Here is a 25,605-nt window from a genome sequence, read left to right on the forward strand (position 1 = left end):
ACAGAGGTGTCTGGTTAGACTGTAAACTCTCATTCCAGACTGAAATTAAGCATCTCCAATCCAAAATTAAATCTAGAATCGGCTTCCTATTTCGCAACAAAGAATCCTATTTTGCAACAAAGCAACAAAGCATCCTTCATGCTGCCAAACATACCCTCGTAAAACTGACTATCCTACCGATCCTTGACTTCGGCAATGTCATTTACAAAATAGCCTCCAACACTCTACTCAGCAAATTGGATTTAGTCTCTCACAGTGCCATTCGTTTTGTCACCAAAGCCCCATATACTACCCACCACTGCGACCTGTATGCTCTCGTTGGCTGGCCCTCGCTTCATATTCATTGCCAAAACCACTGGCTCCAGGTCATCTCTGTCTTTGCTAGGTAAAGCCCCGCCTTATCTCAGCTCACTGGTCACAATAGCAGCACCCACCCATAGCACGCGCTCTAGCAGGTATATTTCACTGGTCACCCCCAAAGCCAACTCCTCCTTTGGCCACATTTCCTTCCAGTTCTCTGCTGCCAATGGCTGGATAATTATACCTCCCTCATTAACTTTAAGCATCAGCTGTCAGAGCAGCTTACCGATCATTGCACCTGTACATAGCCCATCTGTACATAGCCCACCCAACTACCTCACCCCCATGTTGTTATTAATTTATTTTGCTATTTTTCATCCCAGAATCTCTACTTGCACATTCATCTTCTGCACATCTATCACTCCAGTGTTAATTGCTAAATTGTAATTATTTTGCCACTATGGCCTATCTAACCTCCTTAATCTTACTACATTTGCACACAATGTATGTAGACTTTTCCATTGTGTTATTGACCCTACGTTTGTTTATCCCATGTGTAACTCTGTGTTGTTTGTGTCGCACTGCTTTGCTTTATCTTGGCCAGGTCGCAGTTGTAAATGAGAACTTGTTGTCAACTGGCCTACCTGGTTAAATAAAGGTGAAATAAAAAAATGTAATTTAAAAAAAGTCTGGGTGGGAATGGGGCGGAGTCCCTGATGTTTGGATCCTCCAGTCTCTTTGGAGTCATCTGTTTCCTGATCACCAGTCTGCACAGATGTGTCAGTGAACGGGGTTTTGCTTGGTCAGAGAAGAAAGACAGAAGAGAGGTTTCAGGTTCAGGAGCAAAGGTAGTTTGGGTTTTTTGTGGGCCATGTCCCCTACTCATGGCCATTGCATTGCTTACACATTTATTTTGCTTTTTCCTTTGAATTTTATCAAACTACTCACCTAATATGCAGCTGATCTAAGCCACGCTTTGCGCTTATCCAGGATTTGTCTCAGCTTTGGACAGAGGCACGTGACTGACGTAGTCCAGAAGGATCATGTCAAGTTCTGACCTTAGTTCCTTTTTTATGTCTTTATTTTAGTTGGTCAGAGCGTGAGTTGGGGGGAGGCATTCTATGTTGTTTTTCTATGTTTTCTTCTGTTGTTATATTTCTATGTGTTTGGCCTAGTATGGTGCTCAATCAGAGGCAGGTGTCAGTCGTTGTCTCTGATTGGGAGCCATATTTAGGTAGCCTGTTTTCTATTGTGTTTTGTGGGTGGTTGTATCCTGTGTTAGTGTTTTCACCATACAGGACTGTTTCGGTTGTTTGTTTGTACTTTTGTTATTTTGTTCAATGTTCTGTTGATTTATTAAATATATCATTATGGACACTCACCACGCTGCACATTGGTCTGATCCTTGCTACTCCTCCTTTGAAGAAGAGGAATTCCGTTACAGATCCACACTGCTCTCCCAGCCAAGTGCAACAGCCAAGAAACTCTGATGAAATTACAGAACTGGGTGACAGGGATGACAAAAGAGATTTGTTAAGGCATTTATTACAATCGTTAATATGTGGATTTTATGAGAGTTTATGGATTTAAAATGATAACTCAAACTTTTTCTTGATAATTGGAATCAGTCTGGTCACTCAAGTCATCCCAGGTGCTGTCATGGGTACAGCAGAAACTTTAATCTGCGTCATAGCCGTTGTTCAGCAGCAGACGCATCATCATCCCGTCCCGCAGGCAGTACTGCAGAGCCTGTGGGAAACACTCACTCACCACGGAAAAGTAACAATTGATGTCTGCATGTCTGGCCAAAAGCAGCTTTGCAATCTCGTACTGCCCATCTCTCACCGCCACCACGAGGCAGAATAGAGCGGCCAGGTCAGGTTTGTCTCCTGTGTTCAGCAGCATTTCAGTGCAGGTCACGTCTCCATTAGAGACAGTAAAGTACAATGCACTTTTTCTCATGTCTCTGTAGTCTTCAGAGATGTGAAGGTCTAGGAGAGCGTTGACATCAAAGCCCTTTTCCACGAGTAGCTCCAGGCATTGTACATGGACTCTGTCGGCTGCAGAGTGAACGGGACTCTTGCCTGAAAGTCTGATTGCCCTTCTAGTGGTTATCAGAATAAAAATTCTCAGTGACCTGAAAGAGAAAAGTTAACTCTGATCAGTGAAGTAGTTTTCCTTCGAACTACATTCGGTTCTTCTTTATTTTAAAGATAAATAATGGACTCCAGCAGAGGAGGCTGGTAGGGGGAGCCATAGGAGGAATGGCTTATTTTTATGGCTGGAATGGAATAAATAATAAACAATAAATAACCATATGGGAATGAGGTAGTTGGGTGTGCTATTTACAGATGGGCCATGAACAGGTGCAATGATCAGTAAGCTGCTCTGATCAGTAAGCTGATGCTTAAAGTTAGTGAGGGAGATATAAGACTCCAGCTTCAGTGATTTTTGCAATTTGTTCCAGTCATTGGCAGGCAGCAGAGAACTGGAAAGAAAGGCAGCCAAATGAGGAGTTGGCTTTGGGGATAACCAGTGAAATATACCTGCTGGAGCGCGTGCTATGGGTGGATGCTGCTATGGTGACCAGTGAGCTGAGATAAGGCGGGGCTTTACCTAGCAGGGTCTTGTAGATGATATGGAGCCAGTGGGTAGATAGTGTTGTGTGGTAGGCTATTACAGAGCAATTACATCATGGGCTGCATTTCTGGAAACGTACTGCATATCCTATAAATCTACTGGCATGAATGTGGATATTTACTGATTTATGTGCGACATGACTTGTTTTGTTTTGTTGGACGTGCTAGAAGTGGTTCCTGATCTCTTGGGTTGTGTCCAACAGCGTCTTTTAGGTTGTCCCTGGAGGAGAAGACAATGGAAGGATAAACACTGCTAACTCTAGCATTTGCCAGTTCTTGCTGTGAGATGTTACCCCACTCTTCCACCTGCAAGTTTTCAGACATTTCTGGTGTGAATGGCCCTAGCCCTCACCTTCCGATCCAACAGGTCCAAGATGTGCTCAATGGAATTGAGATCCGGGCTCTTCGCTGGCCATGGCAGAACACTGACATTCCTGTCTTGCAGGAAATCAAGCACAGAACGAGCAGTATGGCTGGTGGCATCGTCATGCTGGAGGGTCATGTCAGGATGAGCCTGCAGGAAGGGTACCACATGAGGGAGGAGGATGTTTTCCCTGTAATGCACAGCGTTGAGATTGCCTGCAATGACAACACGCTCAGTCCAATGATGCTGTGACACACCGCCCCAGACCTTGACCGACCCTCCGCCTCCAAATCAATCCCGCTCCAGAGTACAGTCCTCGGTGTAACACTCATTCCTTTGACGATAAACCGACCATCACCCCTGGTGAGACAAAATCGCGACTCGTCAGTAGAGAGCACTTTTTGCCAGTCCTGTCTGGCCCAGCGACGGTGGGTTTGTGCCCATAGGCGATGTTGTTGCCGGTGATGTCTGGTGAGGACCTGCCTTACAACAGGCCTACAATCCCTCAGTCCAGCCTCTCTCAGCCTATTGCGGACAGGCTGAGCACTGATGGAGGGATTGTGCGTTCCTGGTGTAACTCGGCCAGTTGTTGTTGCCATCCTGTACCTGTCCCGCAGGTGTGATGTTCGGATGTACCGATCCTGTGCAGGTGTTGTTACACGTGGTCTGCCACTGCAAGGACGATCAGCTGTCCATCCTGTCTCTCTGTAGTGCTGTCTTAGGCGTCTCACAGTACAGACATTGCAATTTATTGCCATGGCCACATCTGCAGTCCTCATGCCTCCTTGCAGCATGCCTAAGGCACGTGACCCTGGGCATCTTTCTTTTGCTGTTTTTCAGAGTCAGTAGAAATGCCTCTTTAGTGTCCTAAGTTTTCATAAATGTGACCTTAATTGCCTACCATCTGTAAGCTGTTAGTGACTTAACGACTGTTCCACAGGTGCATGTTAATTATTTGTTCATGGTTCATTGTACAAGCATGGGAAACCGTGTTTAAACCCTTTACAATGAAGATCTGTGAAGTTATTTGTTTTTTTATGAATTATCTTTGAAAGACACCGTCCTGAGAAAGTTTATTTTCTTGCTAAGTTATTGATAAATATCACTTTACTACAATGGGACAAGTGGGCTTGATGCATTTTCATTGCAAATTCATTTTTTTGAATACAGCTCATCTGCAGCCATGGTTTGCTTTGTGTGAGCTGTGCATTCATTTAGTGGGCCAACGTAATATAATTTTGCAAGAAATGCCTACCCAACCTGGTTCATAATTTAAATAAAACAGTACGACTTTACATGACACCCAGCGTCATAACAGTCATAACCGTGTCATATGTCATAATAGCTGACATAATATGGTCATAGCACTGTCATAACACATATATTTAGACCTGTTGTGACATATATTGCGTTATTTTATGTCTGGTTGTGACACCCTACATTAGAGTGTCAAAACCCACAAAGCCTACCAAACAAGGCAAAACATTCCATTACACCATAGCCTACTTGTGAACAGTATGTTTTTGTTACATAACATTTTCTGAAATGTACCATATTAAATTATCATTGTAATTGTGCACACATTGATGTCAGACATGCGCCTACCCCAAAGCTCGGTTTCTGATGACTGGGATGAATGCAGGAGCAGGACAAGACACACTCTTTTTAACTGACATTTATTTTTTTATTTTTTTATTTATTTAACCTTTATTTAACTAGGCAAGTCAGTTAAGAACAAATTCTTATTGACAATGACGACCTGCCCTGTCCAAACCTTAACCCGGACGATGCTGGGCCAATTGTGCGCTGCCCTTTGGGACTCCCGAATCACAGCCGGTTATGATACAGCCTGGAATCGAACCAGGGTCTGTTGTGACACCTCTGGCACTGAGATGCAGTGCCTTAGACCAAGGGCATGTAGGTGATAGGCATATATGATTTTGATGGTAATAATACTTTTTGACTGTGTCATAAAGTACATTTTCTAGAAGTTATTTAAAATATGATGTAAAAAAAACATGACTGTAAAGAATTAATTTACACAACAACAAATGACTTAGGAAACAAACTTTCAAACAAAAGGAAACTTCTTGGCAGGGAAAAAAACACATTTGAATAAATGTGGGTTTTGACACTCTTAAGTAGGTGTCATAATCAGCCATAAAAGAACGCAATATATCTCACAACAGGTGTAAACATATTGGTCATGACAGTGTTATAACCATACTATGACAGTTTATAACAATTTATGTCAGATGTTATAACATATTATGACATGGTTATGACCATAATGTGTTATGATGCTGGGTGTCAAGTAAAGTGTTACCCATAAAACCCTGCATGTGAAAATGACAATCTCAGTAATCAGACAGAGTCACAATGCATTTACCTCGATCAATAGCCTTTAGGATCTTCAGATGTTCATCACTGAGAATATTGAAACAGAGGAGATCATGTTTAGACAGTGTTCCAAAATAATTGAAGTAAGCATAATATGAATAATTGTTCATGTCATTTTGATCTCAAAAATGACAGCATATAGCAAAATGAAAAAGTAGCCTAGGACATGGAGTATTTTCAGAAGTGTATTCGTATCATGCATTACCTCTCTAAAGATGATAATGATATTTGTGGCACGACTCCTGAATGCTCATCTGAATGTCGTAATCAAGCAGTCGATCTTCGTCCAGGTCGTCAGGATCCATAGCTTCAGAGGAAATAGTGATGTTACCATGTGGCCTACTATCACCGTGCTCCCGACCTTTAGGTGTGCAAAGGTAATTGACTCCAGAAACATCTAAACACAATGTTCTGTTTTATTAGATATATTGTACTTTTCACCAGTCAGGCAGATTTCAGTTCTCACCTGTGAAATCTAGTTCTGTTGAAATCATGGGTCCCACCCGGTCCAGACAGAGAGATTGTAGTGTAATTTGTGCCATGCCTGAACTGAATCGCCTCTCTACCAAACACACACACACACACACACACACACACACACACACACACACACACACACACTGCTTACTCTCCAGGGCTCTGTAGAGCAGGGCAAAGTAGTCCCTGCACTGGGGGTTCATCCGCATGTTCATCCACACACTCCTAATGCTATTTTTAGGTGTCATCTGCTTCCGTTGAAGTCATTTGTTTAGCATGCAGGCCATACCACAACATCCAAATGTTGTGTCTTATGTTCACTCATTTTCCATAGTGTCAACTGTAATAATTACAGAGATATTTATACGACTAGTGCAGAAAGAGACAGCAATGTTAAAATAACAGATGGCAAATATTAGCCTTGTCAGAAGAGAATTGTTCAGGGAAGATCCATTTTCTCTGGAAGACCATCAAAGGGGCTTGAAGAACTCCCTGCTGGGTAGTATTAACATGTGATTAAAATGTAGAAAGACATCCAGTGTTGTTGATTTTCCGAGACGCAAAGATGATTCAAGACTATTGTGCTGAAACTGAATAGGATCTCTCCGAAGCTGCATCAGAACTGCTAGAGCTCCAGCATCAATTCCCTTTCAAAGGCTTTATCAAACATCCATGCTTTACTTATTGCTTTTTTGACTAATATGTTGCTCAAAAAGAGACAGGGGAAGACATTATCCAATCCAAAAAAAAATCAAAAAAGACTTTACAAAGGGTAAAAATGTGTGAAACAGAAATGTAATAATATGCTCAACAATTCAAACATAAGGTATACAAGCTGCATAGTCAATAAGGTTGCATGGTTGATAGTTCACAGTCGTCTCTTCTCCCTACATGGCCAACACTTTGGCCATTCAGATCATTCATCAAGTAGCTCTTCAGTCTGGGAGGGAAAAGGTCACAGCTCATGAACATGGGCAGGGCCGGATTAAGAAATCATAGGCCACGGGGCTTTGGTCTTGAATTCAAGCAAACAACAGCCCAGGCCAATGAAGCGACACACATATTGTACAATATTAGGAGGATATACATGTATATACAATACCAGTCAAAAGTTTGGACACACCTTCTCATTCCAGGGTTTTTCTTTATTTTTACTATTTTCAACATTGTAGAATAATAGTGAAGACATCAAAACTATGAAATAACACATATGGAATCATGTAGTACCCCCCGAAAAGTGTTAAACAAATCAAAATCTATTTTATATTTGAGATTCTTCAAAGTAGCCACCCTTTGCCTTGATGACAACTGTTCAGGAGTTTTATGGCTTGGAGGTAGAAGCTGTTAAGAAGCCTTTTGGACCTAGACTTGCTGCTCCGGTACCGCTTGCCGTGCGGTAGCAGACAGAACAGTCTATGGCTAGGGTGGCTGGAGTCTTGGACAATTTTTAGGGCCTTCCTCTGACACTGCCTGGTGTAGAGGTCCTGGATGACAGGAAGCTTGGCCCCAGTGATGTGCTGGGCCGTACGCACTACCCTCTGTAGTGCCTTGAGGTCGGAGGCCGAGCAGTTACCATACCAGACAGTGACGCAACCAGTCAGAGGTTGCTCTCGATGGTACAGCTGTAGAATGCCAAATCTTTTCAGTCTCCTGAGGGGAAATAGGCTTTGTCGTGCCCTCTTCCCGACTGTCTTGGTGTGTTTGGACCATGATAGTTTGTTGGTGAGTGGACACCAAGGAACTTGAAGCTCTCAACCTGCTCCACTACAGCCCTGTCGATGAGAATGGGGGCATGCTCGGTCCTCCTTTTCCTGTAGTCAACAATCATCTCCTTTGTCTTGCTCACGTTGAGGGAGAGGTTGTTATCCTGGCACGGCACGGCCGAGTCTCTGACCTCCTGTCTCCACTCATTGAAAGCAGGCTCCTGAATCCTCCTGTGGTTGGCTGGTGCAGTAAAAACATACTACATATATAATATATACTGTATATATTTCCTTATTTTTTTATACCTTAGGCCGCTCAGGGGCTTCAGCCCCAGTAAGCCCCTGCGTTAATCCGACCCTGATCATGGGGTCATTCAGTCTTTTCAAGGTCAGCTGCTTCCTGATCTCCAGTCAGCACGGGTGCTTGAGTGATCGGGTTTCCCTAGGCGAAAGGGAATAAACAGAAAAGTAAACATTTTGAATGTGATATACTCCATGTAAATGGTGCATTTGGAATAGTAAAAGCATTGTATTTGAACATATAGTCTTGCCAGTATATAACCTTACCCAGAACGTCACATATGTCAGGCCATTCTTTCTGCTTCTCCAGGGTGAGTTTGAATTGTGAAAAGATATGCACATGACTACCATAGTGCAGAAGAATGTGCACCACACACCCAGACCGGTGCATGAGGCATGAGAGACTCATGAATTCACAAAACTGCATAAAGGATAGACAAGATTGGAAAATATTTTGTTTGTCACTCAGTCGAGAGAAGCTTAATAAACATCCCACAATGGAAATAATGAAAAAAAAGGTTGACAACTCACTGGAATTCCTTCTTCTTCTACACATTTCATACTCAAGCTGTTGTCATGGTTACAAGTGAAGCACCTTTCAATGTCATAGCCATTGTTGAGCAGAAGACACATCATCTCGTCCCGCAGGCAGTAATGCAGAGCCGGGGGAAGCACTGTGTTACTGACCACTGCCTGTCTGGCCAGAAGCAGCTTCACAATCTCATACCTCCCAGCTCTCACCGCCACCAGGAGGCAGCATAGAGGGTCCAGTTCAGGTTTGGCTCCTGCGTTCAGCAGCATTTCGAAGCATGGGATGTCTCTAGAGACAGCAAAGTATAATGTGCTTCTTCTCATGTCCATGTACTTGTCTGAGAGGCGTGGCGTCAGGAGGACGTTGACGTACAAAGCCATTTTCTATGAGTAGTTCTATACAGTCAGAATGGTTGCTATCAACTGCAGAGTGAATCAGGCTTTGGACAGTGAGTTTGATAGCAGTGAGAAATGAAAAAGGTTTGGTGGAGATGGACATGTCATTCAACACCTGTGAGGCCTGGCCGAATGTCTTTGAACTGTGTTACGGGAGATCTTGCCTTTGCTCACTCATAGTGACCCTCATGTGCTGCCTTGTGGATTGGTAGTTGTCCAATCAAACTGGGTAGATTAGTGTTGGCTCCATTTTTTTAAGAGAACTTCAATACAGTCTGGGTTTCCTGTACCAACTGCATCCGTCAGAACACTCTTCCCATTTAAAGCCTGGGAATTGACTCTGTTTCCTTATATGACATGTAAAAACAAAGTCACACCAGCTGAGAGAATACATGACTCAAGTTTACAAGCAAGACCTCTGTAAATTCACAGAACCTATGACTAGATGGATACGTTAACATTCCGATCTTGATCTTTCTAGTTAACCCGACCTCCGTGCCTTAGCAACACCATCGTGACCTCAGAGCAGCCCACCTTGGCTGCTTCCTGCATGAAGGTCCACTTCTTCTGACAGATCCGCTCCACCCACTAGCAATCAAAGAATAGGCAATTTCATATGAACCGGCCCTAACAGTTTCAGCAAGGAGAATGAAGCTATGCAGCTCCGAGGTTTTAAAAACTCCTTAAAACACAACAATGGTGAATACAACTCAAAGATTGTGTTTCTATGGACTTCTGGATTCATCACAAATCATTGTGAAGACATTTATCTCTAACTGAATATTTGTCTGTTATTACTTGACCAAATGAAATGCAGGTCTACACCTATTTGTTTTGAGGGTGATTTGGTAACAGTGTCATGATCAATGTGATTAAACAACACAATTGCTTACAGTTTAAGTGTGTAATTTTCCTCAGATTGCAGTACACTAATTTTACCCAGCAATAGTGGGTAGTCATTTCTGCTGTTGGTGTTGTGTGGAGAAGCTCCCACGCTCCAGCAGTCTCCACATTCTCCACCAGATCGGCTTTAGCTGCCAGAGTCAGTGGCGTCTCTCCCCCCATTGCTGTTCTCTCCTCCAGTGTTAGCCCATGTGAAGCTACTAGAACAATTCAAAAGGTCACGGCAGAAATTCCTGGGCTTAATGTCTGACCAACCATTATGATGCAAGGGTGCCATCCTGACTGGCAAATGTCTATTGCCATCTAGATTGGTTGAGCCAGACAGGGGAGGGGCTCAATCTGGATGGAATCCAGGCTACCAAATTGGGTAGGTATTTTAATGTATGGAACAAACTGCAGGGCTTTGTTGACGTAAACAAAGTATAGTACCTTGTTGGTACTATAAAAGGTTTTGTACTTACTGCATTTAAATCAATTGGAACTACTTGGTGCCAGTGTATAACTATGATTCAATTATCATGGGCTGTTTATCATAAATATGGCACACTTACATATGTCATCATTGTGTGTTTTAAGCCTGCTCTCAGTTATGCTTGGCTTGAATCCCACCATTCATGTCATCAGAGATCAAGCTCATAGATGCAATGGATTATTCTCTTTTGTGGCATGTGTGTGTGTCCGTGCAGACAACAGGCCTCTAAAGTTCAGTATCTTATAAATTGCTATGAGCTCTTGTGTCTGTAACCACATAGCAGTGGGTACTTGGTTCTGAAGTGTGGATTATCCTAGTAGTAGAGGCAGCCGGCCACAATAGAGCTGTTAGATTACCATGGCTTTTGAGTAGCCATCATTGGTATTTGGTGTTTTATTAGGATCCCCATTAGATGTTGTGAAAACATCAGCTACTGTTCCTGGGGTTTACACAAAACTCGAAACATGACATATTACAGAACACAGCTCAATGATAGACAGAATTTCACACATCAGACTCAGATCACCCATCAGACCCATTCAAACTCCAAGCTTTATAACAGTATTCTACAATAACAAATACCTTAGCAGAGCTGTCAAATCTGACCAGACCAGTTCAGAGTTTCTACTGTTTATATTAACAATATTGACTTGTCTGTAAAATATTGTAACCTGCACTTGTATGCCAATGATACTGTTGTGTATGTTATTGCCCCCACAGTTGACCAGGCTCTATCTGAACTAGAGTCTGCCTTCATTGTTTTACAAAAACACTTTGTTGACTTTAAATTAATACTGAATGCAGGTAAAACTAAGTATATGTTCTCTAGAGTGCATAAAAATAAGTCTGATGATTTAAGCATATGCACTTTGGATGGTGTCCATATTGATCGTGTCCGTGCTTACACATCTCTGGGCATCTGGATAGATGAAAAGCTGTCTTTTAAAAAGCATATTGATGAGTTAGTGAAGAAGCTGAGAATAACAATGGGCTTCTTTTATAGAAATAGGTGCTGTCTCTCGTTCAATAGTAGAAAGCAGATTATTCAGTTGACGTTCCTATTGGTCCTAGACTATGGAGACGTCATGCGTATGAACACAGCTGCCACTTCATTAAAGCCATTAGATGCAGTTTATCATAGCGCATAGCGCATCACTGCATTCTCTACCAGAAAGTTGGTTGGCCCTCTTTGATGTCACATAGATTGATACTTTGCTATGTTTTAATTTAGAAAGCCATTTTACCATTAGTCTCACTGTACATAACATCATTATTAAACTTTAGACATACGAGTTACCAAACCTGGTCTCAGGTATAGTTAACTCTGGAAACTCTTTTGGTCTGTACTGAGTTACGGAAATCAGCGTTTAGTTTTCCTGCATCTTATTTGTGGAACAATCTGCAAAATGTTCTTATTTGTGATGTTCTGGTGCATATGGGACGATTCAGAAAGATGATTGAGGACCTTATTACTGATGAACGTGTTTGTCTTTTATGACTGTGTTTTTCTTTCTGCTTGCATTTTGTATTTATATTCTGATGTGTATTTTCTGTAATTTCTGTAATTTAGGGCTCATCTATAAAAGAGATATTGGTCTCAGTATGACTCCCTGATAAAATAAAGATAAAATACTCATTCTGGATTTTGAAGTGTAGGCCTACGGAACCCTAACCGGCTGCACGCGTGCGCCATCCTGCGCCATCCTGCATAAATGTATCTTGTCCCCCCACACCAAACGCGATCACGACACGCAGGTTAAATATTTAAAAAACTCTGAACCAATTATTTTAATTTGGGGACAGGTCGAAAAGCATTAAACATTTATGGCACTTAAGCTAGTTAGCTTGCACTTACTAGCTAATTTGTCCTATTTAGCTAGCTTACTGTTGCTAGCTAATTTGTCCTGGGATACAAACATTGAATTGTTATTTTACCTGAAATGCACAAGGTCCTCTACTCCGCCAATTAATCCACACATAAAATGGTCAAACGAATAGTTTCTAGTCATCTCTCTTCCATCCAGGCTTTTTCTTCTCTTGACTTTATATTGCGATTGGCAACTTCCATAAATTAGGTGCATTACCACCACTGAGCTCGTTCGTTCGTCTTTCAGTCACACTTTAAACCAATGAGGAGATGGGAGAGGCAGGACTTGCAGTGCGATCTGCGTCAGATATAGAACTGATTTCTATTTTAGCCGTTGGCAACGCAGACGCTCGTTGGCGTGCGCGAGCATTGTAGGTGCAATAATTGAAAAACATAGATTTCTACATTTATTTTGCAACGCTCGCGCATGTGACGCGAGCGTTGCTTGGAGGATAGTGGAAGTGGATAGAGTTCTTCAAATGGGAAGAATGTAGGCTTTTATAATAAGATTCAATTGGTTTGTTTTTTGCAACTAATTTGCCAATCTCATCATGTTGTGTGTCATACCCCCATTGTAATTGATCCCTGAACTAGGAGGCCATTTTGAAATATATAAAAGCCTCCTTAATTTATCTCTCTGAAAACTTTAAGGCCAAATAATTTATTCGGGTGCCATTTTTTATTAAATAGACACCACATGTGTGGTCAACTCTATAAATGCTTGCAAAGATAAACACTGTGTAGTGCTACCTGATAACTACCACACTAATATCAATTATAAGATATACTGCTACCATTCATTTGAAATGAATTAACGTTCAAAAATTGTAATGCTGATTTCTCAAGGGATGGTCCCCACTTGGACTCTGGTAACCTTTGTGGGCAGAGACATTTCATTGGTTACATTTTTAGCAGAGATCACATGGTCGTTACCATGGCAGCGACCAAGCACTTGCTGCACAAACAGCAGTCGGTTGCGGTTGAAAATACACAGGGAAATAAAAGCTAGCGTGCTTCTATCCAGCTTGCTTATCGACTTTTTGAGAGTAACTGGCAACAAAAATAAAGTAAATTCAAAATCCACTCACTTTTACTGACGCTTAAAAACGTATTGTTTCCCACTATTGCTGTCAGCGGCTAACTAGCTACGTGTCATGTCCGAAGAAGACGCAGAAACGTCGGGGCTCAACGGGATTGCTGATGAACAAAATGTGAAAAAAGAGGGGATAGGTCCTGAAGCAGAATTAGATGAATCTCAGGTTGAAAGCAACACCACTGAACACCCGCTTCCAGATGTACAAGATAGCGATACTGGAGTAAAGACTGAAACTGGCGAGCTGGTGGGGGAAACGGTGCACAAGTCAACTTTTTTGACATCAGGTGAGGAGGACACAGTGGAGGCGACAGCTCAAGCGGACCTTCCTGAGGACAGCATGCAAGATGGAGCATCACCAAAGAAAACAACATTTTCTAATGAAGTTGGGAACTCAACAGCCACTGGTAAGAAAGAGGATTTACAAAGTATCACAATAATTATAGACCACAATAGTTTCATGATAGGAAGGGCATTTGTCTGCTTTATCATATTATGTGTTGGACATGTTGTTTATCTTCTCTATTGTAGTGAAGATCATGCTGATGCCGGAGGGACACATGATGACGATGGCCTTTGCAATTGGGCTGACCGTCAAGGAGTTGAAGTATCACTTCGCAACTGAGCTGAAAGTGCCATCAGAACTCATACAGATTTCTCAGAGCGGTAAGCCTTTCAACTAACTGCTAAGGCCTTGACTTTCTTTGTTTATGCATTATGATTTAGGTCTTTCTCCATCCAGGTAGGATGGTAGAGGACCATAGGACCCTGATAGAGCTGGGAGTGCAGCCTCATGGCACCATCCAGTTGGAGATGACCTCGTCTGACCCTGAAAACCACCCCATCCGTCCTGTCAAGCCCCAGCAGGACTACAACATGCCTGACGTAATCACTGTCCGTGTCCAGACAGGTATTTTTTTTACTAGTCTTTCTCTACCAGTCTTCTGGGAGACAATACCATACTTTTGCAGGGCCAGCTTTCATGGATGATAGTCATATGCGTTGCATCCTTTATCTGTATATTTCTGTCTCCCCCCCTTGCTCTCCCAGACCCAGAGACAGAGACATTCCAGGATGTGGTGGTGGAGATTGAGAGGGCCACCCATAGGAAGGCTTTCCTGGGAGGCTACAGACACAAGGCCACAGAGACCGAGTACCACCATGCAGCTGTACAGACCATAGCTAAGAGGAAACCCATTAGGGGGGTGGGAACCTTCAGCCGCGATACACAGGTACATACACACACTATTGGTGAGTGGTTAACTGACATTCGTTATATTCAATTTGTTTAAACAACTAATTGACTGATGTCGGTTAAATTCTTTGAATTCCATTTAGTTCAGTTTTTTTCTGTGCGCTCAATGCACAATTTCCTTAGATATACACTACATGACCAAATACATTTCTGTATGTACGTCGCTTTGTGCAAGGGGGCATTGTCATGCTGAAACAGGAAAGAGCCTTCCCCAAACTGTTGCCACGAAGTTGGAAGCACAGAATCGTCTGGAATGTCATTGTATGCTGTAGCATTAAGATTTCCCTTCACTGGAACTAAGGTGCCTAGACAGAACCATGAAAAACAGCCCCAGACTATTATTCCTCCTCCACCAAACATTACAGTTGGCACTATGCATTTGGACAGGTAGCGTTTTCCTGGCATTCGACAAACCCAGATTCGTCTGTTGGACTGCCAGGTGGTGAAGCATGATTCATCACTCCAGTGATTGCGTTTCCACTTCTCCAGAGTTCAATGGCGGCGAGCTTTACACCATTCCAGCCGATGCTTGACATTGCGCATGGTGATCTTAGGCTTGTGTTTGGAAACCCATTTCATGAAGCTCCCGACAAACAGTTCTTGTGCTGATGTTGCTTCCAGAGGCAGTTTGGAACTCTGTAGTGAGTGTTGCAACCGAGGACAGACGGTTTTTATGAGCTATGCGCTTCAGCACTTCTGTGAGTTTATGTGGCCTACTACTTTGAGGCTGAGCCTTTGTTGCTCCTAGACGTTTCCAATTCACTATAACAGCACTTACAGTTTACCGGGGCAGCTCTAGCAGGGCAGAAATTTGACGAACTGGCTTGTTGGAAAGGTGGCATCCTATGAAGGTGCCACATTGAAAGTGACTGAGTTCTTCAGTAAGGCCATTCTACTGCCAATGTTTGTCTATGGAGATTGCATGGCGGTGTGCTCGATTTTATACACCTGTCAGCAACAGTTGTAACTGAAATAGCTGAATCCACTAATTTGAAGGGATGTCCACATACTTTTGTATATATCATGTAAATCAGATCAAGCCCGAACTGTGCAATGTAGTAGGGTGTTGTAGTTTCCAACAGGCCAATATTCTACATAGTTTAGCACAGAAAACGTGGTAACTAACAATGACCATAATCCATTGCGTGCCTACTTGTCCGGTCTGTGTGGGGCAGGCACGGAGAGGAGCGATCGAGAGGGATAGAAAGCAGTTGCTTCGTGGGGTATCTACCTAAAAATACATTATCTAAGTGATTGATAGTTGGTATCGGGAATTGTGATTTTTTTCAGACAGCATAAGCAGCAGCTCTATAGAAATGACATGATGTCATTGAATAAAATAATAGTCATCAAATAAAACAAATGTAATATACACAACAACTGAAATATTTTATTAAAGTAAAGTAATGTGAATAAATGTTGCCGTTACAGCATTCAACCCACATAAGGCATAGTGCATTTAATGTGTTAAAAGTTTGAAGTTTGAAACCAAAATCTTTTTCAAACATTATTATTTTTTGCACCTGGATCTGCATAAGGTATGCGAACAACCAAATGTTCTCCTTCAGACAGTGACGGTGAAGAGCCAGTCCCAGCAGTGCACCAACAGCACATCCACCCAGATGACCAAGATCGGCTGCTACGTGTCCAACATGGAGGACAAGCTCATCTCCCCTGGCTCCTACATCACTGCCGCCCAGTACCATAGCAAGAGACTGAGAGCTGTACGTCCTCTGAACTATACATAGACAGACAGAGCTGCCTTTGTATCTCTGTGCTCACACCTTTACCCCCACCTATAGGTGATCACTCTGCAGATGTACACGCGGCGCTGGCAGGCCAAGCGGATGACGGACCAGCTGAGGCAGGACAGGGAGCTGCGTCTGGCCTGGATGGAGAGAGAGGGGAGGAGGAAGAGGGAGGAGAAAGAGGAGCAGATCAAGGCTGAGCACCACAGGAGGATGAACCCCCAGTGCAGGGACGACTTTGCCCTGCTCTACAGTGCCCTGGAGAGTAAGCAGGGACCACCCTCTGCTGCTCGTGTGTGTGTGTGTGTGTGTGTGTGTGTGTGTGTGTGTGTGTGTGTGTGTGTGTGTGTGTGTGTGACAGGAGGTTGGTGGCACCTTATTGGGGAGGACAGGCTTGTGTTAATGACTGGAGCGGAATAGGTGAAATGGCATCAAACACATGGTTTCCATGTGTTTGATACCATTCCATTCGCTCCATTTCAGCCATTATTATGAGCTGTCCTCACCTCAGCACCCTCCACTGGTTTGTGTGTGTGTGAGTGGACTTGTTTAACTATTCTTGTGGGGACCAGAAGTCCCTACAAGAATCGTAAACAAACAAACATTTTACCAACTGGGGACATTTTGTTAGTCTTCACGAGGTCAAATGCTATTTCTAGGGGGTTTAGGGTTAAGGTTAGAATTCAAATTATGTTAAGGGTTAGGTTTTGGGGTTGTGTGTAACCTTTATTTAACTAGGCAAGTCAGTTAAGAACAAATTCTTATTTACAATGACGGCCTACCCCGGCCAAATCCGGACGGTGCTGGGCCAATTGTGCGCCGCCATATGGGACTCCCAATCACGGACAGATGTGATACAGCCTGGAATTGAACCAGGGACTGTAGGGACGCCTCTTGCACTGAGATGCAGTGCCTTAGACTACTGCGCCAATCGGGTTAAGGTTAGGGTAAGTGAACGGGTTAGGGGAAAATAGGTTTTTGAATGGGCCTGAATTGTGTGTCTCAAAAGGTTAGCTGTACAATACTGTGTGTGTGTGTTTAAATCCTCTGAATGTGTTTGTAACAGAGTGGAGGAAAGAGGAGGTAGAGCACATCGATGCCACTCTGGATGGTGCTGAGAGGAAGGCTGCTCTGTGTGCGCTACTGGAGCAGGAGAGCCAGCTCATTGCCTCCATCGGACGCCACCGCATCGCCGCCGGAGAGAGGAATTACGACAAGGCCGTGCAGGCCTTCCTTGAGAAGGTCAAAGGTCCCCTCTATTCTCTCCCACTGGTCTGGGATATGTGCGGTGTCCCATTAATTCTCTCCCAGAGTTTTCCATAGCATTGTATAGGCAATGCAGGCTCTCAGTTTCAAATAAAAAATTTGACCAAACAATATATTATTTTTGTATTTGCCAGTGTGCTGCCCCTAAGAGGTGGCGTGCATTCGATGGGAAGATGACCCAGGTGGACACCCAGTACACCATCAGAGCCAAGGAGCTGAGAGACCTGTACTCCAGCATCAACCTGCACTACCTCAACCAGGAGGAGAGGCTTGACGTGCTGCTCACACTCAAACACACCGTCAAGGTGGGAACACTTACCCTCAACCCATACTGACTGAAAATATATATTAATCTTGAGTTGTTTTTAGATATGAAATATACATACTGATTGATTGTGAATTGACAATTGGCCATTGTTTTCTATGAGGATTCTTTAATTTGTGAATCATAAAAATGCTTCATAATTGTACAGGAGCACGACTGCAAGCTGACCCAGAACATTGTGGAGTTGATTGACAGGGAGGCGGACCTCCTGATGAGGGGGGTAAAGGAGACCAATCTGGAGGGGCTGAGGAAGAGAATCTCCACCCTCTTCCTCCAATACATCAAAACCCCCACCTTTAACCCTGAGGTGGCCAAACTGCTAAAGGTACATTACATGGCCAGAAGTGGATGTGGACACCTGTTCTACGAACATCTCATTCCAAAATCATGGGCATTAATATGGAGTTGGTCCCCCCTTTGATAAACAGCCTCCACTCTTCTAGGAAGGCTTTCCACTAGATGTTGGAATATTGCTGCGGGACTTCCTTCCATTCAGCCACAAGAGCATTAGTGAGGTTGGGCACTGATGTTGGGCGATTAGGCCTGGCTCGCAGTCGACGTTCCAATTCATCCTGAAGGTGTTCGATGGGGTTGAGGTCAGGGCTCTGTGCAGGCCAGTCAAGTTCTTCCACACCTATCGACAAACCATTTCTGTATGGACCTCGCTTTGTGCACGGGGGCATTGTCATGCTGAAACAGGAAAGGGCCTTCCCCAAACTGTTGCCACAAAGTTGGAAGTACAGAATCGTCTAGAATGTCATTGTATGCTTTAGCGTTAAGATTTCCCTTCACTGAGGAAGCTGTACAGTGGGCCCTATGCATTCGGGCAGGTAGCGTTCTTTTGGCATCCTCCAAACCAAGATTTGTCCATCGGACTGCCAGATGGTGAATTCAGTCCTCCGGCGTGAATCATCACTCCAGACAACACGTCTCCACTGCTCCAGAGTCCAATGGTAGCGAGCTTTACACCACTCCAGCCGACGCTTGGTATTGCGAATGGTGATCTTAGGCTTGTATGCGGCTGCTCGGCCATGGAAACCGATTTCATGAAGCTCCCGACTAACAGTTATTGTGATGACGTTGCTTCCAGAGGCAGTTTGGAACTTGGTAGTGAGTGTCAGCACTTGGCGGTCCTGTTCTGTGAGCTTGTGTGGCCTACCACTTCGCGGCTGAGCCGTTGTTCCTCCTAGATGTTTCCACTTCACAATAACAGCACTTACAGGTGGCCGGGGCAGCTCTAGCAGGGCAGACATTTGACAATCTGGCATGTTGGAAAGGTGTCATCTGATGACTGTGCCATGTTGAAAATCACTGAGTTATTTAGTAAGTTCTACTGTCAATGTTTGTCTATGGAGATTGCATGGCTGTGTGCTCGATTTTATACACCTGTCAGCAACGGTGTGGCTGAAAAAGCTGAATCCACACATTTGAAGGGGTGTCCATATACTTTTGTATATCGAGTGTACATATCTGAGACCGTATGGTGAATAGGTGTTATATGGTGTATTTTCTTGTCAATAAAATATAATTATTGAACCTTCCCACTGGGCACAGACGTCAATTCAACATCTATTCCACATTGGTTCAACGTCATTTCATTGAAATGACGTGGAAACAACAGTGATTTAACCAGTGTGCGCCCAGTGGATTCAATTAGGCCAATTAAGAAAACGGTATTATTCTGACCCTCACCCTCCTCTCCATCCCCCTCATTCCTCCTTCAGGTCCCCCAGGACCCAGCCCAGTTGAGGAAGAACATCTACTTCTGCCGCGGCTGCAGCCGCTACCTGCTTTCCACTGACTTTGCACTTACGGCCAATGCTCGCCTGGTAGGCAAGTGTCGCAGTTGTTCGGAGCTGGACAACGAGGCTCGCCGCCGCGAGGACTTCTCCCACTACAAGACCATCCTCAGGAGGCTCCGCAAGACTGAGGCTCAGAGGAACAAAGAGGCCAAGATTACCTACCTGCTGCAGGTGTGTGTGTGTGTGTGTGTGTGTGTGTGTGTGTGTGTGTGTGTGTGTGTGTGTGTGTGTGTGTGTGTGTGTCTGACTGTGGTCGTGTGTATCTTACAGGAGCAGGACCTGCGGTACCTGGTAGATGTAGTGTGGGGGGCCCAGTCGGCCCTCAGTGCGTGGAGCGACATGCATGACTTGGTAATGGTGAGGTGGGATTGCCAGTGGGAGTGGAGTCCCTGGAACTGCATCCTGCTCACCAAGGGAGAAGCTGCTGCTCACATCAAAATGGAGAACATTGAGAAGGTAAACACACACACCCGCACACTTGAGGGTTTAAAATGAATTGCCTAGTTTCTCCAGCAGATTTTGTTTTAACTAAGTAAATATAACCTATATTAAGAGATAGTATTAGAGTACCAGACAGAGAAAAAATCAGTCTAGGCAATATAATGTCATAGATACCACTAGCTAGATGGGAGGAAAAGTCTAAAGTATCAACCCCTGTTGACCATGGACAGGCCTATGGAGTGGTGTTCATTCGGAATGTTAAACACAAACACACAGTGGCAAAGAAATACTTCTCCAAGATCCCCGTCATGGCCAAATACCTCCAGGAAGTGGACTTGCAATCAGCCACCCACGGTAACCTGTTAGTCGCCAAGCCCATCAACACGGTGACAGCCAGGATCCCGACTACCATCCCACAAGCCGCTGCTGGCAAGGCCACGCAGTGAAGCCCTGTTCCTCCCTCTTCCCATCTCTGTCTGTCCCCCTTTCCCCTCTTCCTCACCGTCTCTCTTGTATGTCAAATAAAAATAGTGTATTTGATGATCATTGAACTGGTTTGGCTTATGCAACTTTGAAATGGATGTCTAATTTCATGATAGAAGTGATGATATTAAATAAATACTGTAAAATACAATCTGAATGGATCTTTGTGTGCATGATCTTGGTAAGAAGCTGGTACATACCTCAGTGCTAGATACAACAGTGTTACACTGGAAAACCATAAGATCCTTAAAAGGATCTTGGGTAAGGATTTTTACCAGCAATTCAGAATGTTCAAAATCCAATGTGATAGTGTACTATACCCACCTTACCAAACTGCTCACTTTCATGTGTGATAAACTTATCTTCTGGTCTGATGAATAAATCCAGGAGTATTTATTACATTGTTTTTACATCACATTGAACATTTAAAACCTTTGTGTTCATGTCTGTCCGTAATAAGTTATTGAGGCACATTTCTTATCTGTTATCCAAATGATTAACAGTCAGGTGGCATAGGGTCATTCTCAGTGCTTTGTACTGTATGGTCAAAGACTACTAGCCTGATCTACGTGTAAGTTCGCGAGATCAGGATGGTCGTACCAGGCTAAAATACTACAATAGCAAAAAGACAATGTTCTCAGTACATACAGTGAGGTCCAAAATGATTGGCACCCTTGATAAAGATGAGCAAAAAAGACTAAAATAAATAATACAAATACTGAGCTATATTGTATGTTCAAAACAATGGGGAAATTATATTGTTTTATACTAGGCACAGACGTCAGCTCAATGTCTAGTTTTGGTTGAGTTGTAAAATAATGTGAATTCAACAAAACATTTCACCATCATTGGATTTAGGTAAAAAATTGGGTGAAAAAAATACTAAATTCTCTTATGTTGATGACTTTTTGCAAATCCAATCAGTTTTCCACATTAATTCAACGTATTCACATTGCATTTTATTTTATTTATGACATGGAAACAACATTGATCCATCCAGTTTTTGCCCAGTGAGATGTGGTGAATATGCTAAACTCTTAATACAAAACTTCAAACTGGTAACACTTGTAACGCAGCAAGTCTTATATTCAAAACCTTTTATTGTGCATTCATTTGGTTTGGATACAACTTTCACCACACAACCATTGATCTTAAATATATCATTTTGATGTGAAATACCATGAGAACATTGATTTAATCACCAAAATATAATGACAACCAGTTAATCCAATAGCAAAAAAATGCCAGATACAGGTTTCAAAATTACCCTTTGAATTGAATATGCTACCGTACTGTCAAAATTGTAGGAAAATATATAAATATATATAATAATATATAATTCTAATCCATGTGTGATGATTGAAGACTATCACTATCATTGATGCAACAAAAATACATGTATTGTTCAGATATAATTACAACATAGGTTTGTAGGCACTAGTTTGCATCAAGCCTGTCTTGAGAATTTGGCCATAGGTTATCATCGACATCGCAGTAAATGTTTTTATTTTTCATGCATCTGATAAGAAAATCGAATCTAGTGCCTACTAGATGCAGTGCAGGTCGATCAGGACCTGATGCAGCTGCCGAAGTTGTGTTGTCAGACGGGCCAATTGCAGTGGCGTCGGACGGATCGGTTGTGGCGGCGTCGAACGGGCCAGTTGCAGTCAGACGGACCCGTTGTGGCGACGTCGGGACAGCCCAGTTGCAGCGGCGCCGGATGGACATGGACCAGCTTCGTCGGACAGGCCATTCCCCCTATCTCCCTTAATGGTTGATTATTGTTACAATGTCCAATGTGAGTACTTGTGCTGTGTTGTTTTGGCTTTCGTGCCACTTGTATTGTGCAGATGATTACAGGTTACCCTTTAAATCAAGGACTCTAAAAAAGCCAAACACGGATAGAAATGACAACCCTTCCAACACAATAAGACAAACCAAACACTTTACCAAAGCGACTAATTTCCCTATTGTAAACAAGCCCAGTTTAATGGGAGAGTAGATTGGTGTCTAATGCTGTGCGTTATTAGTCTGTCTAATAACCTGGGGGTCAAAGTTTACAATGTCAATTGAGGTTACCATTTAATTAACAACCCACTAAGAAGCTAGCTACAAATAAAGGTCCGGTGTTAAAGAACGAAGTAGGAATGTTCTGAAGGGAAAAAAGCCACATGTTTATCGGGTCTGTTTTTGTGACGATACAGTAGCACGTGGAAAGGCGTGAGAGTTTAAAAGAACACACAACGCTTCCTTGGGCTTTGGCAGAGGTGTCCATCTTCAAAAGATGAAATCTAACGGGTGATAATGTTCAGTAAATAAAGATTTGCTATGCAGACACATGCACACCCACGTCATGTCAGAGACGCCTGATAAACATTGAAATGACGTCAGACACAGGTCTCTAGCAGAATGATCATTATCGCGAGGATAATTCGATTATGCCCTCAGCACTCTTTATAGAATCTATTCGCGCGCACGTTGATTTTGCTCAACCACACCAGAAGCGATCAGGCCAGCAGGTTGAAATATCAAAACAAACGCTGAACCAATTATATTACTTTGGGGACAGGTCAAAAATCATTAAATATTTATAGCAATTTATCTAGCTAGCTTACTGTTGCTAGCTAATTTGTCCTGGGATATAAACATTGCGTTGTTATTTTACCTGAAATGCACAAGGTCCACTACTCCAACAATTATTCCACAGATCAAACGGTACACTGAATTCGTGCTCATCAACTCTCCTCCTTCCTTCAGGCTTCTTTTTCTTCTTTGGACTTTATGTATCGATTGGCAACCAACTTTACGTGCATTACTACTAGAGGTCGCCCGATTAATCGGAATGGCCGATTAATTAGGGCCAATTTCAAGTTTTCATAACAATCGGAAATAGTACATTTTGGACGCCAATTATTTAAAAAACCTTTATTTAACTAGGCAAGTCAGTTAAGAACACATTCTTATTTTCAATGACGGCCTAGGAACGGTGGGTTAACTGCCTTGTTCAGGGGCAGAACGGCAGATTTTTTACCTTGTCAGCTCAGGGATTCAATCTTGCAACCTTGCAGTTAACTAGTCCAATGCTCTAACCACCTGCCTCACGAGCAGCCCGCCTGTTACGCAAATGCAGTAAGAAGCCAAGGTAAGTTGCTAGCTAGCATTAAACTTAATCAATCATAATCACTGGTTATAACTACACATGGTTGATGATATTATTAGTTTATCTAGCGTGTCCTGCGTTGCATATAATCGATGCAGTGCGCATTCGCGAAAAAGGACTGTGGTTGCTCCAACATGTACCTAACCATTAACACCGATGCCTTTCTTAAAATCAATACACAGAAGTATATATTTTTAAACCTGCATATTTACATACATACATACATAAACTCAGCAAACAAAGAAAAGTCCTCTCCCTATCAACTGTGTTTATTTTTCAGCAAACTTAACATGTGTAAATATTTGTATGAACATAAGAGTCAACAACCGAGACATAAACTGAACAAGTTCCACAGAGTGACTAACAGAAATGGAATATTGTGTCCCTGAACGAAATCAAAAGTAACAGTCAGTATCTGGTGTGGCCACCAGCTGCAATAAGTACTGCAGTGCATCTTGTCCTCATGGACTGCACCAGATTTGCCAGTTCATGCTGTGAGATGTTACCCCACTCTTCCACCAAGGCACCTGCAAGTTCCCAGACATTTCTGGGGGGAATGGCCCTAGCCCTCACCCTTCGATTTAACAGGTTCCAAACGTGCCCAAGGGATTGAGATCCGGGCACCTCTCTTGCCATGGCAGAACACTGACATTCCTGTCTTGCTGGATATCACTCACAGAACAAGCAGTATGGCTGGTGGCATTGTCATGCTGGAGGGTCATGTCAGGATGAGGCTGCAGGAAGGGTACCACATGAGGGAGGAGGATGTCTTCCCTGTAACACACAGCGTTGAGATTGCCTGCAATGACAACAAGCTCAATCCGATGATGCTGTGACACACCGCCCCAGACCATAACGGACCCTCCACCTCCAAATCGATCCTGCTCCAGAGTACAGGCCTCGGTGTAACACTCATTCCTTCGACGATAAACGCGAATCCCACCATCACCCCTGGTGAGACAAAACTGCGACTCGTCAGTGAAGAGCACTTTTTGCCAGTCTTGTCTGGTCCAGCGACGGTGGGTTTGTGCCCATAGGTGACGTTGTTGCTGATGATGTCTAGTGATGACCTGCCTTACAACAGGCCTACAATCCCTCAGTCCAGCCTATTGCGGACAGTATGAGCACTGATGGAGGGATTGAGCGTTCCTGGTGTAACTCGGGCAGTTGTTGTTGCCATCCTGTACCTGTCCCGTAGGTGTGTTTGGATGTACCGATCCTGTGCAGGTGGTGTTACACGTGATCTGTCACTGCGAGGACGATCAGCTGTCCGTCCTGTCTCCCTGTAGCGCTGTCTTAGGCGCCTCAGTACAGACATTGAAATATTGTGCCCTGGCCACATCTGCAGTCCTCATGCCTCCTTGCAGAATGCCTAAGGCACATTCACACAGATGAGCAGGGACCCTGGGCATCTTTCTTTTGGTGTTTTTCAGAGTCAGTAGAAAGGCCTCTTTAATGTCCTAAGTTTTCATAACTGTGACCATAATTGCCTACCGTCTGTAAGCTGTTAGTGTCCATAGGTGCATGTTCATTAATTGTTTATGGTTCATTGAACAAGCATGGGAAACAGTGTATAAACCCTTTACAATGAAGAACTGTGAAGTTATTTTGTTTTTTACGAATTATCTTAGAAAGACAGGGTCCTGAAAAAGGGATGTTTACATACATACATACACACAC

At 43.3% G+C, this 25,605-nt stretch overlaps 1 protein-coding gene and 1 pseudogene across 1 annotated transcript; one reads left to right on the forward strand and one right to left on the reverse strand.

Annotated features, from left to right (window-relative positions):
* Positions 1-940: 940 nt before the first annotated feature.
* Positions 941-10,650, reverse strand: LOC139377538 (ankyrin repeat and SOCS box protein 15-like; annotated as a pseudogene).
* Positions 10,651-13,506: 2,856 nt separating this feature from the next.
* LOC139381497 (IQ motif and ubiquitin domain containing) lies at positions 13,507-20,778 on the forward strand. Its single transcript, XM_071125096.1, has 12 exons — positions 13,507-13,852; positions 13,977-14,111; positions 14,188-14,355; positions 14,496-14,677; positions 16,269-16,424; positions 16,503-16,713; positions 17,515-17,690; positions 17,849-18,019; positions 18,188-18,364; positions 19,764-20,012; positions 20,112-20,297; positions 20,513-20,778. Exons 1-12 carry the CDS (start codon positions 13,507-13,509, stop codon positions 20,726-20,728), a joined length of 2,373 nt encoding a protein of 790 aa, XP_070981197.1. The 3' UTR covers positions 20,729-20,778.
* Positions 20,779-25,605: the final 4,827 nt, after the last annotated feature.

The sequence above is a fragment of the Oncorhynchus clarkii genome, chromosome 2 (genome assembly GCF_045791955.1).
Source record: "Oncorhynchus clarkii lewisi isolate Uvic-CL-2024 chromosome 2, UVic_Ocla_1.0, whole genome shotgun sequence".
Lineage (NCBI taxonomy): Eukaryota > Metazoa > Chordata > Actinopteri > Salmoniformes > Salmonidae > Oncorhynchus > Oncorhynchus clarkii.

Bases quoted from the DNA above. Each gene is read 5' to 3' on its own strand.
- LOC139381497 (XM_071125096.1), top strand. From the start codon at position 13,507: ATGTCCGAAGAAGACGCAGAAACGTCGGGGCTCAACGGGATTGCTGAT. The intron at 14,112-14,187 runs GTAAGCCTTTCA...TTCTCCATCCAG, and splicing joins CATACAGATTTCTCAGAGCG to GTAGGATGGTAGAGGACCAT. The intron at 14,678-16,268 runs GTACATACACAC...GTTCTCCTTCAG, and splicing joins CCTTCAGCCGCGATACACAG to ACAGTGACGGTGAAGAGCCA.